Genomic DNA, 22,524 nt, shown 5'->3' with positions numbered 1-22,524 from the left:
TTTATAAGAACGCTTTACTTTTCTTCACTCTTGATTTTTTTTCTGCCACAGTCACTAAGTAGCCTTATTTATTTACACTGAGGATATATATTATACACCAGTGTTGTTGTTTTTTTTTAAATTTCATTAGAAGACAAGAAAATGAAGCATTTAAAAACAATATAAATGACCTTTCTTAGCTCTTCCTAATAATCATCTATGAATGTAAATATCTTCAATGTAACTGTTTTATTCAATAAGTCATGAGACAAGATCGATGATGACCTGTGAAGTCTGAAAACACAAGTGGAGGCGCATCTTTTCCTCTCTTATATTCAGAATGTGCAGCTCAATTTTTGACAAAAAGCCAAAAAAAAAAATACACGCTGTATACATCAACGCTTGTGTCCATTTCGACATCATTTTCTTCTGCATTTATTTCATCACCATTTCAAGTGGGAAGCTTGATACAATCCACTCCAACCATGAGTATCTGTTGTGCAAGTGACACTGCTGAGCCTCCGAGTGCTCCGGTAAGAGCAAACTTTGCAAACTGGGCTCAGTATCATAAACTGAGCGCACAGTTTTAAAATCAGCTGGTGAGCACACAAAAAAGGTAAAACAAACAAACTGTGCACTGACGTGTAAACCATGGGAATGGATTTATTTTTCTCACCTTACAGGACTCTGTAACACTCCTTGCATCGTTACGTCCTCAGATGGTTTGATATTTTTGGTTCTGTGTATATATATGTTGTCATGGTATGCCTCCATGTGTTCTAAGAGTTTTATTCATTTAATAAATAACTGAAGTCATCGCTCCATTCGCTGACATTTCTTTTAATTCTGAAAAACACAGGGGCTTAAGAAGCCTCCTATGGACCTGAACGTTAAACATGTCAGCCTTGAATCTCACCTGCTTTTGTCAATTTTGTGAAAAAGGCCTTTTGAATTTAAAGCAACACAACAATTATTTCACCAAATGTTTTTTTCTTATGTTCATGTGGGCGGACAACTTCAACTACATCCACAGACATATAGACGAGTCGGTCACTTCCAGTCAAATATAAAACCCACTTGATGGATTACAAAGGACTCTTACTCACCAGATTTGAAATAGACTACCCCTTATCAAGGGATTTAGTGTTCAAGAACATTTCCTATCCAAAACCCTGAGGGAAATCCGTTAAGAGGGTTTTAATAATTTGAGGACGAAATGAAAATAACAGCCTCTTCCAGAATATTCTGGAGGGAAGTTTCCTCTTTCTCTCTGCACAATCTGATTCCTGCTCTGCCCTGAACTCCAATCTGTTAATGATCTCTTTGCTCTCAGTTCTAAGTGGTAGCAGGCATCTCCGAAGGCCTGAGGCAGTGTTACATGCCGTCACATACTCCAGACAGGACTGCTTAACTGCGGTCTGGAGCACACAGGCATGGAGCTGCGGAATGTGCGCACACTGGGAGGGGGGTTGGGACGGACGAGTGAGAAGGGGAACCTCTACACTCATCACGGTTTCTATATATATATATATATATATATATATATAGAGAGAGAGAGAGAGAGAGAGAGAGAGCACAGGGAACGTCTAATGGAGGTCATTGATCACTTTGATTCCCTTTTGTACCAAACATCTGGCTGAAAACATTTCTAAGAGCTGGAGAGGAATCCATCCCATGCGCAGCCATTAGAGGAAGGAGCCTTTCTAAAATAGGATTGGGCGTACGGTTTGTCTGCACTGTGAGGAAAGAGGATTCTGCTGTGGATCTGCTCATCTCCCACTGATATAATTATCAGCTACACTTACAGTAATCTTTATAGTTCTTACTTACTGGCTGTAAATCAGTTTTTTTACCGTTGGCCTTGTCACTGCATTTCTGTATTACCCGTCTTTTACTGCATCTCTCCCCACCTACATTCATCTCTCCATCTCAGAGCAGGCAGATGGACTCTGCCTAGGTGCAAAACAAACAGATTTAAGAACTTCTTTGAGATGCTTCTTCAAATGCAGAAGATGGCTGTTCACCTCAAATGTGGTTCTAAAGTCCGTTATTCTGCCCACTAAAGGCACTTCTTCATTTGATCATCGGCGGATTGTCGTTGGCTCTGCAAAATATTTCACAACACTCCTCATAAAGAGCGGGTCCAGAACATGCTTTTTGTTGTGGAATAAAAATGGATTAATTTTACAAAAAAGTTTATTATCTTTAAAATGTTTATACACTCGGTATGACAATGTGCTTACACAATACTTACAGTAAAGTTGGGTGAAACTTACTTTGTACATAGAAAAATAATAACAAAAAAAACAAACAAACAAATATAATCTCCCCCACCACTGAAATAAAATAGAGGGCTGCGAGTCATCTGCAAGCCAAGGTTTGACTGTCTGATGGTGGAGCTGCATCACGAGTACTGAGCCGGTGAGGCTGGGTGGGCTCACTGCGCTCCCTGACCAGACTCTCCTGCGTACAGCTTTGGTAATTTTACACATTATTTACACTCTCCATCATGAAATGATAGTCCTTTAACAAAGTATATGCTTATTTAAACATTCCCAAAACTATAATTCAATCATATTCACATAAAGCAATGTACATATGTTGGAACTTTGTTTACTGCAATTTGATAGGCTGCAACAAACCGTGACCTAATGCTAACGAAACAACCTCAACAACTGTAGAAATCCTGGCAATTTATGTGTAGCAAGGCCACCCTAAGTGTCTCTAACGTCTCACTAGGACATATAAATGATAAAAGAACCAGAACTCACGAGATGTTTAGAAACGGTTAAAACTGCAATGCTCGGTATTATTCCTGTAAGAAGACAAAACAGGGCAGAACAAGTTGGGGGAGGAGGGGGTCCAACAGGACACGGGGGACAGATGGATACAAAACTAAACGGCACATCAAACACAGCATTCAAACCCTGCTCCCGTTATTATACACAAATTGATAAAAGACATGGAAAAAACCTATTCCCTAACAACGCTGCCAATCTGCTGGTTATTGGCTGATCCCGAAGTCTGTGTGTGTGTGTGTGTGTGTGTGTTTAAGTAAAAAGCTCATCTCGCTGAGGGCATATTAGTTGAAGCAGGAGACGTGGAAAATGTAGGAATTTCCGTAAAAGGATGTCACGCTGACCTCAGCCTACATCATGCATTCATAAAACAACGGAGGCTTCGACGTCTTGTGGTTAAGAAGGCAGGGGTTTGAGCAGTGGAAGCTTGGACCTCCACAGCCCAGTTAAAAGCAGCACCAGATACAGAATCAGTGATGGGGGGGGGGGGGGGGAGAGAAGTGGAAGCGTGCACAAGGAAAAAAAAAAAAAAAAAAAGGAAATGAGGGGGGACGGGGGGAGGACCCCCAAAGGAAACAAAAAGACAACCTGATGAATTGATACCAAGAGCTGATTCCTTCGAATAATCTTCATTCAGAGCGAGAAGAGATTAAAAAGTGGAATTGAGGTTATCATCCCTGGAACATTTAAGAGCCACAAATGGAGGGGGAAAAAAAAAACCAAACAAAAAGCTTAAAATCAAACTGTCAGTGACAACATCAGTCTCTGTAGCACCCCTCAGTGACATCCTTCAAAAGCACTGCACCCACTGCACCTGGAGTTTGGGCTCGTTCAGACACACGAGTCTCTGGGCTTCTTCTCGATCCACGGGGCCTGAAGGCTTCTCAGGCAGCAGCAGTGCAAATTTTTTTTTTTTTTTCATTTTCAGTCAGAAATGTGCATAACAAACGACTTTGCGGTTCAGGCTGGCCAGTGTGGACAACAAGGAGTGAACTGGAAAAAGGCAAATCTGTGCTTCTCTCACATTAGTTCAGAGTGAGTCTGAGGCCTTCGAGGCTAGTACACCTCCGTGTCCTCTTTGGGCCGGTACACGGAGCCAAATCGCTGCATGTACTTCTTGATGTACTCCTTGGTCTTGTGCTTCACATTTTCGTTACACTCAAGATCCTCAGGATTGTTGCAAGCTTTCAACTCCTTGTTCATGACCCCGTGAGTGAGCTGGAAGAATGGATCGAGGAGAGTTGGAGGGTTAATCGTGACAGGAGAACAGTAAATGACTTCATTCAAACTCATATCGTTACGTTTATTTTAAGATGGTGTGATTTATAATGTGACACAATGAAACGACTCGTCGACGTCCTCACTTTCCTGGCCAACCACTCCCTACGTAAACAAGTCGCTGACCCACCAGCAGAAGGGAAAAACAGAACGCTGCCCTTTGATGACAGTCTGCTTGAAAAGCACTTTTAGGGAGGAATTAGTGAGACAAGAGAGAACAGAGCAGTAAAGTGTAATGTTTTCTTTTCCTGCTCCAGAGACACGATGCAAAAACGTTTAAACTGGGGAAAGAGGTCGTGGGAGCTCAACTGTTTTGTTCTGGTTTGAGGTTAAGTTAAAAAGCTGACTGAGGCTTTCGTTGTGTTCCAACCACACAGAAGCTGGAGAAAAGCTTCAAAGCGGTCGTGCATTTAAAAATCGAGCTTCTGGCTGTGTGCATCAACAGCATGTGCTTAAGCTTACCTTTCTCGCCAGGTGTTTGAAGTCTTCCGTGTTGACGATGCGTCCCAATTTACAGTCTGGCTTTCGGTAAGGATTTAGACACGTCACGATGAACTGGGACATCTGAGCAAAACAAAAAAACAAACAAAAAAAAACAAAAAAAAAAGGAGGGGGGGAGACAAAGACGTGTTAATAAGCCATACATTCAATGTCAGAACAAATGACTGGCTGGAAGGCGTACACGTCCCCGGGTCGAGAAGGCTTCGCAGCGATGTGATGCCGCTCCACATGTTTCAGTTTGGCAAACACTGTGGACTCTGTAGACTCACCTCTTTGCGAAATGTCTCTTTACTTCTTTTTGCCAGTTCACTGGAGGTGTCTGCCTCAGCGGTCTTTGTGGAGAACTGTAATCACATAATAGAAATAACGTCATTCAACTCTTCACCTTAGTTTTTGAGACTGTAACAAACTGACTCCCATCAAGTTCTGCTTCTGTGTCGGACGTTCCTGAGCTGGAGTGTTTCCGCCTCTTCCCTACGTTATTCGTCATCGTCCCACCAAACCAAAGGAAAATGGCTGCAAAACGGTAGCTGTCAGGGGTCAGAGGGGCTTCAAGCAGCACCTGCTCGCCAGCAGGGATATCCTGGCAGGATGTTGCCTCTCCGGCCACAGCCTTCAGCAACATGAGCAGGCAGACAAACGACTGACTGTGCCCATACACACACACACACACACACAGGCGCACATCAACACACGAGGCGGCAGAGGTCGGACGAGCTGGGATCTGGGGTTTGTGTCGTAGCGATACTGATGGTGAACACCAACACAGTGTGAACACATGAGGGGAAACGGTGCGTGACCATGTCGCTGTTCTTGGCGGGAGAAAACGCTGCATGAAAAAGAAAAAAGAAAAAAAAAAAGATGCAATGGTTTCCACACTCGGTTTTTATTGCTTCTTTGATTCTGTTTCTGCATCTTTTACCGAGAGAAAACACTTGTTTAAGCCGCACCATAATACAAGAACCCGCATTTAAAAAACGAATGCTGGGTCTCCCAGATGGTTTCTATTATCCTTATAAGTCGGGGGGGGGGGGGCAGAGGAGAAAACAAGCGAGGCCGAGGTAGAAGAGATGAGATGAGCCATCCCTCCTCTCCGGCCTTGAGGCAGACAGCTGAGCAGGGGGTGGGGTGAGTGGATTCTTTCCTTTTAATCCTCGTCTCCATGTAGATTCTGATGAAGCCATTTTAGGAGGAGGAGGAGTCATTGGTGAGGTCATAATACGCTGTAAATATGGTGTCCTGCTGAGCTTCTTTTTTTTTTTTTTCTTCTCTAAGGCAGCTGAAAGTAATCACCGCTGTAGCATCTTCCATTTCCTCAAGGAACAAACACTGTAATCAAGTTTGGCACCCAACGAAAAGAAGAAGAAAAAAAAAAACTTCTTGGGACCAGAATGAAGAAGTGAAGATAGTTTCTCGTCACCAAATGAGGACGCGTCGAATTCTAGCACTGTTGATTTCTCGATTCCTTTGAAAGCTTCGAGCTAAAGTTGGGCACACGATGACGACGACGCATATTAAACGGCAGCGTAAAACTCACCTTGGAGGGATTCTCATCATAGGTGGGTGTCCCCAGGTCCATCTCAGACTCATGGTCCACGCTAGTGTTGTCACTGCTTCCTTCCCAGGTCGGAGGGTCCCACTGAGTTTGCCTGATGCACAGAGGGAAGACATCTCAGAGGGCTTTTCCAGAGTTCAGGTCACGCTCTATATACACACACAGCACGCAGTACCAACCGTGTCGCAATATGGTAGTAGTAAATCTTGCCCTCGGGGTCTCGAGCAACCTTCCAGTTTGGAGGTAGGATGATAGTTTTGGGTTTTGGGGGGGAGGGCGGAGGAAGGTCGATCACATTATTGGGAACAATCATTTCCTGCAGAGAAGAAGAAGAAATGGAAAACAAGTATTAGCAGTAAATCCATGTGACTTTTGTACCCTGAACTTGGCTTTGTTTTCTTCTTTTGTTTTTTTTATGGGGAGAACATTTACTAAAGATGCTTTTTTTTTTGTAGTTTTGAGTCATTATGTTGAATTTAGAGTTTTAACACATGGAGACCATCGTGTCATTTCCTCTGATTGTTTCAAGTTAAAAAAACAAAACAAAACATCTTTAAATGAAATTTCAAACAACTAATTTGTCTTTGGAGCTGCAAACTGCAGCTCTCCAGACTTGTGTAAATTTAAAGTATACCACCACCTTGTGGCCACACTGTGACCTGAAGTTGCTTGATATCAGGCAGAGCACAGTTCTTCTAAAGGGCAATTATCTCAAATAGAGGAAATTCAAACAGCCTGTTGAAGCCACTGAAAGAGTCAATCTTCCTGTCTTTAATCATGCATTGAAATAAATGCTAAAATGTACGCGTTCTTCCTTTTTTACTTGGGGAGCAACAGGCCACAAATCCCAAAGTTCAGATCTAAAGTAGACAACATTTTTTAAAGAACAGTTTTCGTTAACTTTCCAATCACAGCAGAGTAATCTGTCTGGAAATAACACATTTGTCGTTATTGGGGTTTTTTTGTCCTTGGTTGAGCTTTAACCAACTTGAACCTGTAGCATATGAAACAATTGGTGTGTGTGTGTGTGTGTGTGTGTGCGCGTGTGTGTGTGTTTTTGCACAGGCTGCTCCAGAAGTGTGTGTGTGTGGCGTTATGTTTTAGTTTTCTTTCCACATACAGCACTTATTACATTTTTTGGCTCAGTGACCAGCTGCAGCAGGATGACGTTACAAACATTGAGGGACTGACTATTGTTACGTGCAAACATCAATTAATAACTGCATGATAAATGAAAACATGGTGAGAACAATTAGCAATACACCATGAGACGTCAACACTCGGCTGTTTTTGTTCTGCATTAAAGTGCACGACTTGACACGGCCATCTTTTCACAGAGACTCTGCAAAGGGACTCAACATGTGTGACACCATGATGATGAATCTTCCACTGATGGCAGATCACACGCCATCCAACACTGTCACCAATTTGCACCACCACTTCTTTCTCTGCTTAAATGGGATCATTGTGCTGTGGACGGTGCACAGCGGGCATACTGCGTTACCTGTTGTACAGTTTGAGATGTGACGATGGTGGTGACTGTGCCTCCCTGCTGCACCACCACTCCCTGCTGATGACCAGGATACACAGGCTGGCCGTGCAGGTAGCTGGCTGTGGGTTCAGTGTATGCCTTATGAAACACAAAGTACAATATCATCAGACATGAGGAATACAGAAAACACTTGCCTCACTGTAAAGCAAAGCTAGAACATTTTCTGAAACTTAAATATTTTGTTATTTGCACATGATGTATTTTTAATTCTGATGCTTTTTAAATGTTCTTTAGGCAGAGCCCCATCATGTCTCAGTGGGAGCAGCGTGCTGACCTACCTGTATAACGGGAGTGTTTGCCTGAGGGTAGGCGGTGGGGATGCTGTATATGGTTTGGCATGGCTGGCCCTGGTAATAGATAGCTGTCTGTGTCTGAGCCTGTGCTGGGGCTGTGGCGTACTGCTGTGCAGGCTGCGTCTGCACCGTCACCGCCTGCTGAGTGCTGGGATCCCACAGAGTGGTGTAGCTCTGAGTGGCCGCCTGGGCAGGTACAGAGAGGACAGCTACACCCGCTTCCTGGGTTCCTAAAGCTGGCTGCGCGTACTGTTGGGGGTCTCCAGTGGTGAGGTTAGTGGTAGTGATGTGCTGAGAGAGCGTAGGGACTGGAGTAGTCTGCGAAGTAGCGGCTGGAGAGGTTAGTCCGAGCTCTGAGATAAGATGCTGGGGAGGCGTCTGCTCATAGTTTATGCTGGGCTCAACAGCAGGGGTCGGCAGCAGAACTTTGCCTGCGTTGGGGTTGGTGGGATCCACAAAGGTCTGGATGGGATATCCAGGGGGGTAGGTGATGAAGCCAGGGCTGGAAATATAAGCCAGAGCAGGGTCAAAGGCCAAAGTCTGAAGCTGCTGCTGCTGCTGCTGCTGCTGCTGCTGCTGCTGCTGCTGCTGCTGCTGCTGCTGAAGCTGTTGTTGCTTCTGGGCTTCCCGCTGAGCGACCTCCTGCTCAAACAGCTTTCTGCGCTCTTCTGTCGACAGTTTGTTACGCTCCTTGCCGCCAACCCCCCTTGGGGTCTTGTTGTTAGATGAATCAAACCTAAAATAGATGAGTAAAAATAAAGTTGGATTCCTAAACTCGTCACCCAAAGCTGTACAAAACCTGCACTACACATGCAAGAGGGTCTGAAAGGCTTCCTTACCGCTCCTCAGTGCGTCGGCTCCTCTCGTAGGATGAGGGCGGTGGGGATGCCGAGCGTCTCCTTCGTCTCTCGCTGCTGCGCGGCGTTTTGTCCGAGCCTCGATCGCGGTCTCTGTCTCGTTCTCTATCGCGTTCTCTATCGCGATCTCTGTCCCGATCTCTGTCCCTGTCCCGATCTCGGTCCCTGTCCCGATCTCGGTCCTTGTCTCTCTCCCTGTCTCGGTCTCTGTCGCGCTCCCTTTCCCTGTCCCAGTCTCGTTCCCTGTCTCGGTCGTAATCTCGGTCTCGGTCCCGTTCCCTCTCCTTGTCTCGCTCTCTGTCTCGTTCTCGGCTGCCGGAAGCTCTGCGCGGGGTCAGAGCTGTGTCGCGATCTCTGCTGCGATCTGTGAGAAAATGTAAAATCGGGTCACTCGTACTGAAAATACATTGAATGCAGATACACCTTTGTTTTTATTACTTAACTCACCGTTTGCTTCCTTTTCCACTTGACTCTTCTTTGGTATTCTGTACACCTCCTGAAAGGACAAGAAGAACAAACCCCAGAGCGTTACATGCAGCTAACGCTACAGCTGACATGAGCACATAGCTTTGCCTAAACATGCACGAGACCCAGGGGAAACTCTCTACAGAGCATCTTAACCCAGAAAAAAAGCAGAGCATCTAAAAGAGAATATTGTTGAGCTAACCTTCAGGTCTTTCCAGCTGTCCAGAAGTCGGGCAGCCATGCCACTAATGTCCAAAGCGGTGAATGGGGTCTCCTGGCTCCTGTCACTCTCAACATCTGAGACACCCTCCTCTTCGTCCTGAGAGGGGGTTCCTATCACTGGCGCCTCCACCGAGGGGGCTGTGATCTCAGAGGGCATGCCGGCTTCAGTGGTGTCAGAGTTTGGGGCAGCTTCAGGGATGATGGACTCACCAGGTTTCACCTCACTGACGGGAGGAGGAGGAGGCGGAGGAGGAGGGGGCGGAGGAGGATTCTCAGTCTCTTGGGTGTTTTCATGGGCTTCTGTGAGCTCTTGGAGCTGCTCAGGCGCAGGATCTGTGACGTCTGTTTTGACGAACTCGCTCTCTGGCTCCTGAACTTTAACGTCGGGCTGTTCTTCTTCCAGTTCGGCCTTTTCTGTCGCTGCCTGACATGTCTGCTCCTCCTGACTTTCCCGTTCTTCACTTGGCTCTTTCTTCCCTTCCAGTTCTTCAGTCTGACCCTCGCTGGTGTCCTCTTTTACCTCAGGCTCCTTCTCCGAGTCCACCTCCATTTTTTCTTCATCCTCATCAGTTTGAGGTTGATGTGGGGTGCTTGAGTTTGTCAGTGCTTCCTCCTGTTTCTCCTCTTTCACCGACTCTTCCGCTGAAGCTGCGGCTGGATCTTCAGCCGCACACGCCGGCTCCGCCTTCACCTGTTTGTCATCACGCGAGGATTCATCTTCTTCCTCGTCCTCATCCTCCTCATCTTCCTCCTTCCCGTCAGACGCTTTGCTAGCGTCGGATAGCGCGCTGTCCAGGCTGTTCTCGCTGATGATTTTAAGGCGGCGGTACACGGCGGGTTTGGAGGTGTCACCTTCCATTTCTGTTCCCAGTTTGGAGGAACCATCCGGAGTGTTGAGAGGGGTCTGAGCTCGGGAGGTGTTTTCGCTGGAGTAACCGTCCATCTCAGCGGGCTGAGAGAGACTTTTTGTCTGAGCCCATCGCTGGATGAAGGTCAGGACTCTGCTCTCCTCTAGCATGTTCTTGGTAGAGATCGGCAGCACAGCCAAGGTCTTCAGAATCTGTAAATAAAATAATGATATCGCTGAAGGAAACGTAAACAGAACCAAGGAATGTTACAAAACGAGGTTTCCGACTTGTATCACCTCTAACTGCAGCTTGTTGTTATTGGCACTGTTCCCTTTCGCTTCAGAAATCTCCACCATGAAGATCCACAGCAAAGACAACCCATGGTGGTCCAGGAACTGCTTCAGGCATGTCGGATTTTGAGTATCCTGTGCGTCACAAAACGAAACATAATAAAATGCCCCTGCATATGATAAAAAAAACAAAACAATCGTCCGCATGAAGAAACGAGACAGACACCAGTGAGGTCATACTTGTATGAGCTTCAGGCAGATGAGTTTCTGCTCCATGGTCTCTACTCGGACCATCAGTCTACAGAGAGACACCACCTGCTTCTCGTCATACAGGCCTTCTCCGTTCTCCAGCAACGCCTCCAGCTCCTCATCCACCTGAGGAAGGTCAAAGTGATGACATCATCAAACATGACACCCTCGTCCTTTAGAAACTGCTGCAGAGACATTTTTTGGCTGTGCAATTTCAATACAGAGCTAACACCACTACAACTACAACTAACTACGAATACCTCAAAGTGGTGCACATGTTCATCTATTTGTTTAGTTGCAGCGACTCTCACGAGGAGGTGCAGCTACGTCGACATCGCTGCCAGTTGGGTGTAAACCAACTATAAAGACACAGCTTCAAACAGGGTGACTGACCGTGGTGAGCTCGCTCTTTCGACTGCGGTCTTTCTTCATCTTCCCCCCAGCTGCTCGAACACTAACTCTGTTCTCCCCTCCCAGGAAGCCTCTGCAGCTGGCTGCTCCACAGAAGCATTTCTGTGCTTCTTTGCTGTATAAAGAGATGAAACAAAAGGTTAAATCACTGAGGCTAAACCATCACTGAGCAGATTGAATACAGACTCATTAAAGACCGATCTACAACAGCATAAATATACGAGTGGCGTTAGAACAACAGACAAGTGTGGAGGGAGACGTTACCCGTATCTCTGGAACTGGTAATCAAACGTCAGCTCAGTTCCTTCACTGACAGCCTTAGTAGTGAAGAAACCAACTCGAAGCTGGCCATTGACGGTCCACTGAGGTGGGATACAAATCATCGTCAGGTGAGTGAGCGTTCAGAAAATTCACCTGTTACTTGTTTTTATTCTTTCCCACTTTACCTTTTGAGTCTCACAGTTAGGCTCGCAGCTGTGGTTCATAAACCGGGAGCAGTTCCCCTTCAGTGTTGCATCAATGATCTGTAGAGACACAATCCAGTCTTAGCTATACTCGCCGAGCTGAACCATTGAAACAGATTTGGCATTTTTATGTGAACACTGATTGCGACGGTGTGTCGTTATAACTTGCCTCATTATTTTTCAGAGACATGAAGTAGTAGTGGATGTTCTTATTGCGAGCATATTCCTTCACCCTCGTTTTAAACTCCTTGTGGTCTAATACCTCCCCGCAGTATTCCAGCACAAAAGTGTTTCTGAAATGAAAAACAAACAAAGTCAAACCTTCAAGAATATCAATCAAGTGAATCAGAGAGAGACGACTCAGGCGACCCTTTGGCTTTTTGACAGTGCTTCTGTGTACAAATCATAAAAATGCAAAATTACAAGTAACCATGTAAATATATAAACGCTACAAAAACCTCATTAACTGTCATACTTGAAGCTTTTAAGAGTCTTACGCAATCAGGTCCTTCGCTGCCCTGAGTCCCCATCCCTTGTCTTCTGTGAGGATAACATCGAAAGCTGCGTGCTGCTTCATTTGAAAGCGTCGATTAGAGCAGTAAGCTCCATTCAGGCACCTCGAGGAGCTGAAAAAACAGAGTTCAAAATATTGTCAACAATAACACAAAACAATACAAATGTTAACCAGACATTCATTTGACAGCTTTTTGAATGTCCTTGATGTGGATGGTGAAGATTGTAATAAATATTGACATTCAAGCTGCTGTTATGCACACAGTTAGCAGTCAGCAGACTCGGGTCTAGTTTTCATGTTGCTAAAGAATGACCTTGATTTCAAGACTGGGTGATCATGACCAGCTTTCAACACATTTCTCCATTAAAGCCGGCTCCGACTGCAAAATAAAAAAATCGGGCCGAATTGAGGTTTCCCCTTTCCAGACAATCATGGGGTGTTCCATATCTGCTAAGATTCTCCTCATTTGTGTGACGCTACCAGATTTAAACATCGGGGAAGCTTTGAGAACTGCTGCAGTCTGAGCCAAGTTCAAATCTGCAATACACTGAACATCAAGTCGTCAAAGGTTTCTTTATAAAAAAGTGTGTATATATATATATATATATATTTTTTTTTTTTTTTTTTTTTTTTTTCAGTTTGATCTGTAACATTTAACTCACCACTCAATCATCAGCAGCCGGTTCAAGCAGTCTTCCCCACACGCTAATACTCCTCGTGAACGCTCCTCTCTGGGCAGAACTGGGCACTCACATTGCATTCTCTTTATATCTCGATGAGACTTGCTCTTCTTCCTGCAAAAGAAATGTATAACTTTTATGTTCAAGCTTGAATCTGGAGCACACCATGAAATGATCTGCTTCAACGACACCTTACCTCTCCGTCAGGTACAGGTTCTCTTCGATCAAGTCAAAGTAAGGGGGCATCTTTTTAGACCTGGAATACTCTTTCCATTTGTTGGCGTCTTTAAAGTCTTGCAGAGTGAGTGTTGGACGCTGCACTTCCACTTTGAAAGGACTTTCCTTGGTGACATCAGTATCTCCGAGGCACTCTCTCTTGCCCGCAGGCCCGGCCTCTGCCTCGTTGTCTGAATCGGACTCGATCTCTGGACGCCTTTTCTTGGGAGGGCCGCGGCCTCTGTGAGGTCTGAAAAAGTCTTCTCTCGGAGGGTCCGGCACTGCAGAGCCTCTGCTGTTGCTGCTTATTTCGTGGCCTTGAACAAAGCTTGATGAGCCTGGAGTGTTCAGTCCACTGAAGTCAGCGGCTGTTTTCGTGAGACTGGACAGTTTCTCCGCGCTGTAATCGTCATGGTCATTGGTGAGGGAGTCAGGGTGGATTTCACCTGCAGGGTCCTGATGAACGAGGAGGTAGGGTTTTCGGCTAATATGCATATTTGTGGATTCTTGGTTCCAGGAGGGATTACTCTGAACGTACCCATGCTCCTTGGGAGAGGTTACTGTCGGTTTAGTGTTAGGTAACTGAGGCCCGTGACTGCTGTCAGGCTGCTGGTATGTACTACTGGGCTGTTCCGATTGTGAAAACTCCCAGCCTTGCTTAAATCCATTTCTATCATTGATATGATCAGCACTGGAGAACTCACCGTGCTGGTAATGGGAGAACATTCTGTCAACTCTACTTCTGACAGTATGCTGTGTTTGCCCCTCCTCATACTGCCTCAAATTTTCGAGATTTTGGACAAGATCTGTGGCGTTTCCATGGGCAACGAGTTGACCCGCTGTGCAAGGTTGGACAGTGATGGAGCTGGACCCCTCTAAGTGACTGGTGCTATCTATCATATTACTCTGGGATTGACACAATATAGTGTTATTGCAAGGATTGTTCACACCAGTACATGGATCACTGTTTTCCACATAGGCCATGTTCAGACTCTCCTGCCTCTGTTGGGGGACTTCACTGATGTCCAGGCCCGCTGTAATATTAGCATTGTGGAGTTCTGAACTATTCCTCGGAGTGCACGGTGAAGCTCCTGCGTTCTGTGGATCCATTGTAAATGAAGAATTCTTTGGCACCACCACCACAGAGTGCAATCGTTTTATAGCCTCGCCGCAATCGGAGTCGTACTCTGAGTTGTCACTGTCGCTGGCCTCACTCTGTCCTAACGCGTCCTGATTAAATGGTGTTCTCTTCCCTAATTTGCTCTTGAGCGCGCCGACCGCTGAGGTTCCGTCATGACCGTCGCCATTCCAGCTCTGCATCTTCGCAGCTACGACACTCTGCGGTGGATCGTTGCCGTGCAGCGGCTCGTCTGCGTTTGTTTGCAGACTTTCCCTCTCTTTGAAGCCACACTGGTCAGTGCTGGTGCTCGCTTGTGATGGCTCGCTTTGGTCTTTGTATATTTCTGTCACAGACGTCTGGTCAGAACAGAAGTCCTGTTTAGAGATCCCCGCCTGCCTCCCTGGTTTGGAATGTGTTTCAGCTTCTTGCTGATTAATATCTTTAACATCAGAGCCTTGTTGCCTAATATCTTTCGAAACCTCTATCTTTTTGACGGAGACCACTTTTTTCACTGCAGCTTTACTCTCTGCACAAAGTGTCCGTTGTAAGTTATCATTTTCTGAAGTGTCCTGCCCAACAATGTCCCATCTGGACTTTCTGTTACTGCTGATGTTCTTTTTAACAGCATCTGTATTTTGCTGTGCGAGTGTCAGCTGATTCTCAGAATCAGGGCATGATGCATCTGAACCGATTGGCATACCTGTGCCAAATTGCTTGTTGACGACCAAAGCTGTCGTGAGCTCATCAATTTCTGATTGGGTGTTTTGCTGGATAAGTAAGGACTGTGGTGGCGAACAGTCAACATCTCTCCTGCCTTGGCTACATATTACACTTTCATTACTACTACTTGAATTTAGTACAGCTGCAAATGTTTTCACATGTAATAGGTTATTAGAAGAAAGGCTTTCCTTCACATTAGTCAAGTTCTCCAGGCTGGCATTTACAGGCTCCAAGCTTTCACTTGAGGATATAGCCGAGGCCGTATCTGTCTCAACTTCATGACCTTTTGTTTCGTTTCTCTTAGGTGACAGTTCTTGCAAACTCTTGTCAGTGCATGAGATGCTCTCAACAGAATCTTGATTACTATGTTCATTTCCACCTGGTTGCGAATCGAGTTTGTCTTTTTCACTCAGAAAACAAAGTTCTGGGGGGTTTGCCTTTGACGGTGCATTGTCAGGGCTTTGAAATGCGTCACTTGATTGTCCAATGAATTTCATGGATGTTCTAGACGGAGTCATTTGCTTCACTTCTGACCAGCTGTTTTTCTTTTGGTTGTTGGAAGGTTTTTCCTCAAAGTCAGGGCTTTTGTCAGAGGTCTGTGGTTTTCCTCTCTGATCAGCTTCAGAGTCACTTGAGCTGCTTTTTTGGCGTTTCTCATATGATTGAGAGTGGGTATGTGTACTGGAAGATGAGGATTTGCTGTTGGTCTCTGACTTGTTATGCAAGCTTGATTTACGGTAACTGGAGTCCAAGTCAGGAGAGCCCTTGCGTTGGGAATCAGAGTCTGACGGTCGCTTTGAAGTTCTTTCAGACTTTGACGAATGTGATTTTTTATCCAACTCTGAAAAATGAGGAGAATCCGAAGATTTAGAGGCCTTTTCAGATTTTGAGTAGGAAGATGATTTGGACTCTTTATATGAGCTTGCATGCGCTGATGATCTACTCGATTCACTTGTCCTTGTTCTTGTCTTCCTGTGGTCATCCTCGGAATCGGAACTGTCCCGAGTTTTGTCTCGAGAACGAGAACGTCTTCTCTCCCTGCGCGGAGAACTCCTGTATGATCTCCTATCAGAGTCATGATAGTAAGACCTATCCGAGCGGGATCCTCTGTCGCCTCGAGATCTCTCTGATCTGGAGTGAGATGAACTTGTTCGAGACCCTCTAGATCTGGACCGTGATCTGGACCTGGACCTTCTGCGATCTTTGTCTGATCTGGATGAACGCGATGATGTGTGTCTCGAATCTCGGTCCGACTTCGAGTAACTTGAAGACCTTTCGTGATTCTCTGAACGTTTTGAGGAACTTTTTTCTTTTTCCTCCACATATGAACCAGAGGAAGACTTTTTGACCTCCTTGATTCTGCTCTCAGAGTTTGTTTTACTTTTGGAGTCAACTGATCTACGACTGGAAGACATCTGTACTGAATCTCCATCTGACTCTGAACCAGGTGGCAGGCTATCAGACTGGGACCTTTTGTATACCTTACTGTCCTGCTCAGCGCTGCTGGAACTTTCCACATCTTTTCCTGAGGACGCGACTGGCTTCTTGAGGCTTGGAGTCACTCTTGTCTCAGAGGTTTCAATTTTAGCATTCTCCGAGGGGCAGACACTGATGGCATTCTGAGGCTGGGGTGTTGGGAATTCAGTTTCACTCAAGATCGTTGATTTCTGCTGAACCGTTAAGTCGGAGGAGTGTGGCTCATCCGGCACAGCAGAAGTTGGTTTCTCTTCAGTCACAGAGACACTAAGAATTTGCTTCTTGAAATGCATCTTAGATAAGTCCGTTTTCATTTTAGTAGCTGAAGAGACCGGTGTTTGAGAAGGTGTCTCTGCTGTTGATGTTGGCACCATGGGTGTCTGCTTTTGCTCAGTTGTACTCTGCCCTCCTTCGTCTGAGGGCAACTGGGACAAGGCAGGGAGAGGTTCAGCAACAGACTTGTCAGGGCTGGTGGGGATGAAAAACGGGCTCTGCAGGGGCTTCTTGGTCTGTGCGAAGCTAAAGGACACTTTCTGACGACCCTGGTCTTCCAGGTTGACCTTCATCTTGGTGCCTTTAGGCAGAAGATGGTTGGATAGCATGACTCTGGGAGACAAGCTTTTTATTAGAGCTGCCTTGGATAGGCCCTCCACCTTCACCTGCAATATAAGAGAAGGCTAAAATTAACCCTGACTGTTTTTTTGACATTGTGACAGAGGTTGTAACATACCCACAAAAGCAAATATTCATACTTATCAACTTTTGGTTTGACACTTACTGAGGCCCCACTCCCCTCCTCTCTTTGGTTACATCATGTGAGCGAAAAAAAGCAGAGGAAAGATGGAAATGAAGTTACACAGTTCATGCAGCAATACGCAACTTCAAGATTATCAGGGGGAACATGAGAAACTTAAATGTTAAGGTGACCTTCCCGAATATGAATAAGTCCCTTAACAACTTGTTTGGACTGTAACTGATTTTAAGGCGTGAAACTATAACATATCTGTAATCCTCAGTGGCTGCCGCTCTACCTTTTGTTTTTTTTCTAGGAATAGGTTGTAACAAGCATACATAGCATCTGAAATGGTGAAGTCAATTAAAGCTGATATTTATGTTTAGGACGGCTGTTGTTCAGTGGTAGTCAGTCGGTCATCTATCAACCGGAAGGTCGGGCTTTGATTCCCAGCCTCTGCAGACACATGTTGATGTGCTTTTGGAATAGACACTTTTACCCCAAGTCACTCCCACTGCTTTGTCAGCAGTGTGTGAATGTGTCCTTTATACAGATTTTTTTTTTAATTAATGGAACAGCTAGCAAAAGGGATTAAGAACCTAAGTGAATTGATAAAATAATAATAAAACAAAGTTACACTTCTACATTAAAAAAATAAAAGTGTACATTTACATAATATTATTGCTTTAGAAGAATGGACAGATTAATAAAAAACAATCCATATTGCTGATGAAAAGGTATAAAAATGTGGGTGTTTTTTTAAACATAAAAGACAGTATAGTGTATATGACACTGATAATATGAATATATTTTCCCCCAAAAGGTCAACTGTTGAACGTTTTTGTTCTATGGACAGAGAACATAACAGTGAAGGAGGACAAAAGTGATCTTGTAAGAGAGACAACATAAACTCTAAAAGACATTTGAGGATATCTTTTTTTGGCTTTCGGCACTTTCTTGTGGTCTCCTGCATGAAATGTCACATCACATTAAAATCATATGACAACAGCCTTGATTCATTTTCTACTTCATTTAGAATTCCATTTTTTGTACAACCTGCAGACTGCCCTTTTCACATGTTGCAGCTATGTCAACACCACTATTCTCAGATTTGATTGATATAGATGTATAGTATTATTTTAATTTGTCTTATTCTTGCTGGGATGGTTTACTTTGTCTTGTTTTGACTCAGGGCTTTTCTCTTCAGTATTGAGCACTTTATCATGTTCTGTCCTTTTCAGCCATTTGTGTTAAAAGGAGGCCGACTCAGTGCGATGCAAATCTACCTACTGACACCATTAAAGTTAGCTCACCTTAAGAAACCAGCATGAAAACAAAACAAAAGTAAAGTCTGATAATTGTTCTTCAATTATTGCATTCATATTTGCGACAGTCTTTTAACCTAAGTAAGCAGACATGAACAAAAATAGGTTGTATTTTAATGATCTGCGAGCGCTCTATAATAACATTGTTAATTCATGTCATACAGCTTGATGAAGCAAAGGACAAAAATGACACAAATATCAAACAGAGATGTGCGAGTTTACGCGTGTAAAGAATCATTGGGGTTTTTTTGTACCTCCTTTTGTCCCAATAAAGCGTGTGTGTGTTCCTTAGGGTAGGCTCAATATGGGCGCACGACAATAATTAGGTCATATAATCCTTTAGGATTTCACTTTTCCTTTCTCTGTGACCTTCAAAAGGAGGCATTTCTGCAGTGAAATTCTGCTGTAAAGTCGCCTGGGTTATTACAAGCAGCTTACACTTAAGTGTTAACCTTCAAGCCGCTAGCATTGCTTAAATCTTTACACAAAATTAAAGTAGGGAAATTAAAATTAAAAATGAATGCATGTTTTATGTTTCAAATAATATGCATGACCAAAGTGCAGGAATATGACATCCAATTCCATTACCTTGTTTCAAAACATATCTCAATTAGATCACATGAACAAAAGAATCAGTTTGAAACAATGACATCTTTCCAACAAATAATAATTTCATTAAAAGAATTTTAAAAATACAAATATTTACTTCCGATATGGCAGAAAGCCAATGTCGCCGAAAGAATCTGAGGAGGAAACTTTATAATTTGTCAATATTTGAAAAAAAACCTGTTGCATAAAGCAATCTTGTGTGTTTAATTATTTTCAGTTCAGGAATTACAAGAAGGTATTGTGCCTTGCCTAACCATGATATCACATTATTCTGACAGTAAATAGGGCAGTACAGACTGTATACACTTTGTATGCATCCTCAAATCATTTCAAAATGTGTCAATCAAACTACACCAAACAAAACATAATGAACTGTCAAATACCTGATCTCAGACTTCAGCAGAGTGTCCATTGAAAAACTGGTCAAAGGATTAGTAGGCCCGAAGATGCTGCTGGCCAAGAATAATCCAAATCAGAGAAATGAGCAGTCGAGAGTGACGTCACACCTGACAACAAAAAGAAGACGGAGATTATATGAGCTGGGTCTCTCATGTCCGAAACAGTTTAAAGTTACTCCATCAGCAGTTTTAGGAAGACTGAACCCTGACAACTTACTAATGGCAGAAAAATAGCAGAAATTAAACTTCTGTGTCCCTGCAGCTTCTTGTAATGAGCAGTATATCAGTCTGGTCGTGGTCTGTTTGGGTGTATGCTCAGGTATAAAAGACTTCTGCATCCTATCTGTTATCTGGAAACCAGCTGCAAACTGTTAGATCTGCTGATAGACAAATAACTCCTCTTTCCTCAGTTCACTTCTCTGTTATTCTCGACTGCTCTGAAAACAGAAAACACAAATATGAAAAGTTGCATTCACATGGGTCTTTTTTTAAACTATCATGGTAGATTACAGGTGAAGGCAGAGAGCACACGTCTTATCAACAGACATGAAGAGAGCAAGCAAAAGGCCCTGTGAAAACAAAGGTTGTCTGTGGAAGAAGTATTTCTGTAAACTATTCATCCATACCCTTATGAAAACAGACTGTGACCTCTTTGTATCAACTTAAAAACCTCCTAAATAAAGCGGGAGGATTGTTACAGCCAAAACATGGCCTTTAAAAAAAAAAGGTTGTTTTTAACCTTCCCAACTATGAACACGAATCACAGATGTTGTTGCTGACCTGCACATTTTTTAGTTGAATATTTGCTCACCAGTCAAGCTTGAACATACGTGTGACTTTATAGCAGGCGAGTGAGTCGACATTAACTTAGCTGTTTGATTGCGAGGCAGCTTAAAGAAGAATATAAAGCAGCTAACATGAAGCTAATTGTGTTGAGCTAACGTTAACAGAGAAAGCTTCCGAGGGCCATTTTTTTAAAGATAACGTCAACTTCGGGTTTTACTTTGTATCATTTATGTTTGTTTTGTTTTCTCGACAGTTATGTACACACAATGTGTTGCATTTAACGCTTTACAAGCCGAGGAAAATCAATACATTAGTTTGATATCAGACGGCTATAGCTGTGAAGCTCTGCTAGCATGAGCAGCTAGTTTAGCTAACTCTAGCTGCGGTTAACTTACGAGCTACTTCATCGATCAACTTATCTGTCTGAAATGTGTTGAAGTCATAATAACTAATCTGTGAAGTGGGATGGGAAGCTTGTTCGTTTATTAATTTATCTTACCAGCAACAAGGTTTGAGTTAGCGGGTGTAATGACACACATTATTAAGAGTCTCAGCAGCAGCCGGCTTCAATAGCATGCTAGCTCATGTTTTTGTGTGTGCAGGAAAGACGATTAAAGCATCATAAACTTGTTATTAAAACACAACAACACATTAGTTGGTACTCACTTTACAAAGTGCTTCAGGACACAGGGTCCCCCCATCCTCGAAATCACCTGTGATCAGCTTAGCATTTAAGAGCATCGAGCAGAGATATATCCCGACGTCAAATCCATCCGGAGCTGCTGTCGGAAACGCTGCTCGGGGTCGGAGGCTCCTCCGCCGCTTCAGTCCGGGCTGAGTGCTGCTGTGGAGCTAACAACGAGCTCAGCTCACCGGAGAGTTAGCCCAGAGTTTCACCAGAGGTCGAGACAGCACACATGTTCACGACAAAAACCAAGCCCCGCAAAGTGTCTGAATCTGCTCCGTCTTATAACAATGAGACCAACAAGTCGTTCAAGCTTTGTAGGAGTGTGAGCACGTCTGAAAATCGTTTATTATCTCCCACACACACAGTGACTCTCACACCATGCTGCGTTACACAGCGTCACATGATGATAAGGCTTCATAGCTGGCGCGAACACTAGAGCGCACTGTAACTAGTGACTCTCATAATAATATAAATATATTCTGTTGAAAATTAAAGTATCTTGACCTGCGGTTCCCAAAGTGGATACCCATGGGAGGTCGCAAAGATGCCTTACCAAAAGAAATACGTTCATAAAGGGACAGTTCAAGTAAATAAAATCGATGGTTTATGGAAGTGCAATAGAAAAAGGAGTACAATAAAAAAAAGTCAAAAATGAAAAAAAAAAAAATATATATAATGTAGCTATCGAAAAACATTCTCAAAATGTAAAAGAAAACACATTATAATGTAATGTGGGTATGTCCAATAGAGAGGGCAACAAGTGCGAACAAAGTGATGTGTGTTCTGTGCTGTTATAAATGTATGTTACATGTATGCAGACATTTGTGCTGTGTTCTTTGTGTTTGTGCTGTGGTGTTGAGATTGCACATTGCAATAACATTGTAGGTATCTGAATTATTTCCAGACTGCTGTATATTACTCTGTGTTTTTCTCATGTCAGTGTTTGGAAAAGCCTATTAGTGCGTGTTGCTGTGCACAACGTTACCTGCTTTAACCATTTCCCAGTGGGTCCCCAGTCTCTCACCTCGTTATTTTGGGGTTCGTGGGATGAAATGTAAGGGCATTGCTCACGGATGAGGTCATATTCGACAGTGTATTATGATGGTATAAGCAACAAATCTGGCAGCTGTAGCCTTCTCTGAAATTAATGATGTGAAAGATTGCTTCCGAATCCAAAAGTCTCAGTGTTAAAGGGGACATATTATACAAAAAATAAAAATAAAATAAAAAAAAACAATGACTGTGTAGAAACAATCTCTCCCAGAAAGCTCTGTTTGGGTTTGTATATCTCTTTAAATCAGACATCATCCTCTGTAGAGTGAATATAAACCGCTGACCTGTGCAGAAACTTTACTCTAGACTGCAGGACTGGATGGATTTATTTCACCTATTTATTTGTAGGTCGATAGCCACTCAGGTTACCCAAATAAACAATAAATAATATATACGTAATATAATATAATAAACGTTCAAAAACACTGTAAAGTAGATTTTTCA

At 43.8% G+C, this 22,524-nt stretch overlaps 2 protein-coding genes across 3 annotated transcripts in view; both read right to left on the bottom strand.

Annotated features, from left to right (window-relative positions):
- ccdc12 (coiled-coil domain containing 12) overlaps positions 1-22,524 on the bottom strand; it is a 141,894-nt gene that overhangs the window by 57,194 nt on the left and 62,176 nt on the right. The gene's annotated exons all lie outside the window — the stretch shown is intronic.
- Positions 2,158-21,461, bottom strand: setd2 (SET domain containing 2, histone lysine methyltransferase). 2 transcript variants are annotated; one of them, XM_079343547.1, is made up of 22 exons: positions 21,006-21,461; positions 19,539-19,661; positions 17,267-17,288; positions 13,153-17,147; positions 12,939-13,070; positions 12,260-12,388; positions 11,932-12,055; positions 11,745-11,822; positions 11,563-11,660; positions 11,281-11,413; positions 10,879-11,013; positions 10,645-10,773; positions 9,481-10,560; positions 9,261-9,309; positions 8,796-9,177; positions 7,942-8,692; positions 7,616-7,741; positions 6,291-6,427; positions 6,094-6,205; positions 4,826-4,900; positions 4,518-4,619; positions 2,158-3,995 (listed from the first exon to the last, which is right to left on the bottom strand). In XM_079343547.1, the coding sequence occupies exons 2-22, from the start codon at positions 19,565-19,567 to the stop codon at positions 3,834-3,836; spliced, it is 7,980 nt and encodes a 2,659-aa protein (XP_079199673.1). In that variant the 5' UTR covers positions 19,568-19,661; positions 21,006-21,461; the 3' UTR covers positions 2,158-3,833. The 2 variants fall into 2 exon arrangements, with proteins under 2 accessions (XP_079199673.1, XP_079199674.1); XM_079343548.1 differs by lacking the exons at positions 17,267-17,288; positions 21,006-21,461.

This window comes from Symphodus melops, assembly GCF_947650265.1.
Source record: "Symphodus melops genome assembly, chromosome: 5".
Classification (NCBI taxonomy): Eukaryota; Metazoa; Chordata; class Actinopteri; order Labriformes; family Labridae; genus Symphodus; species Symphodus melops.
This window is presented reverse-complemented; position numbering and strand designations above follow the sequence as displayed.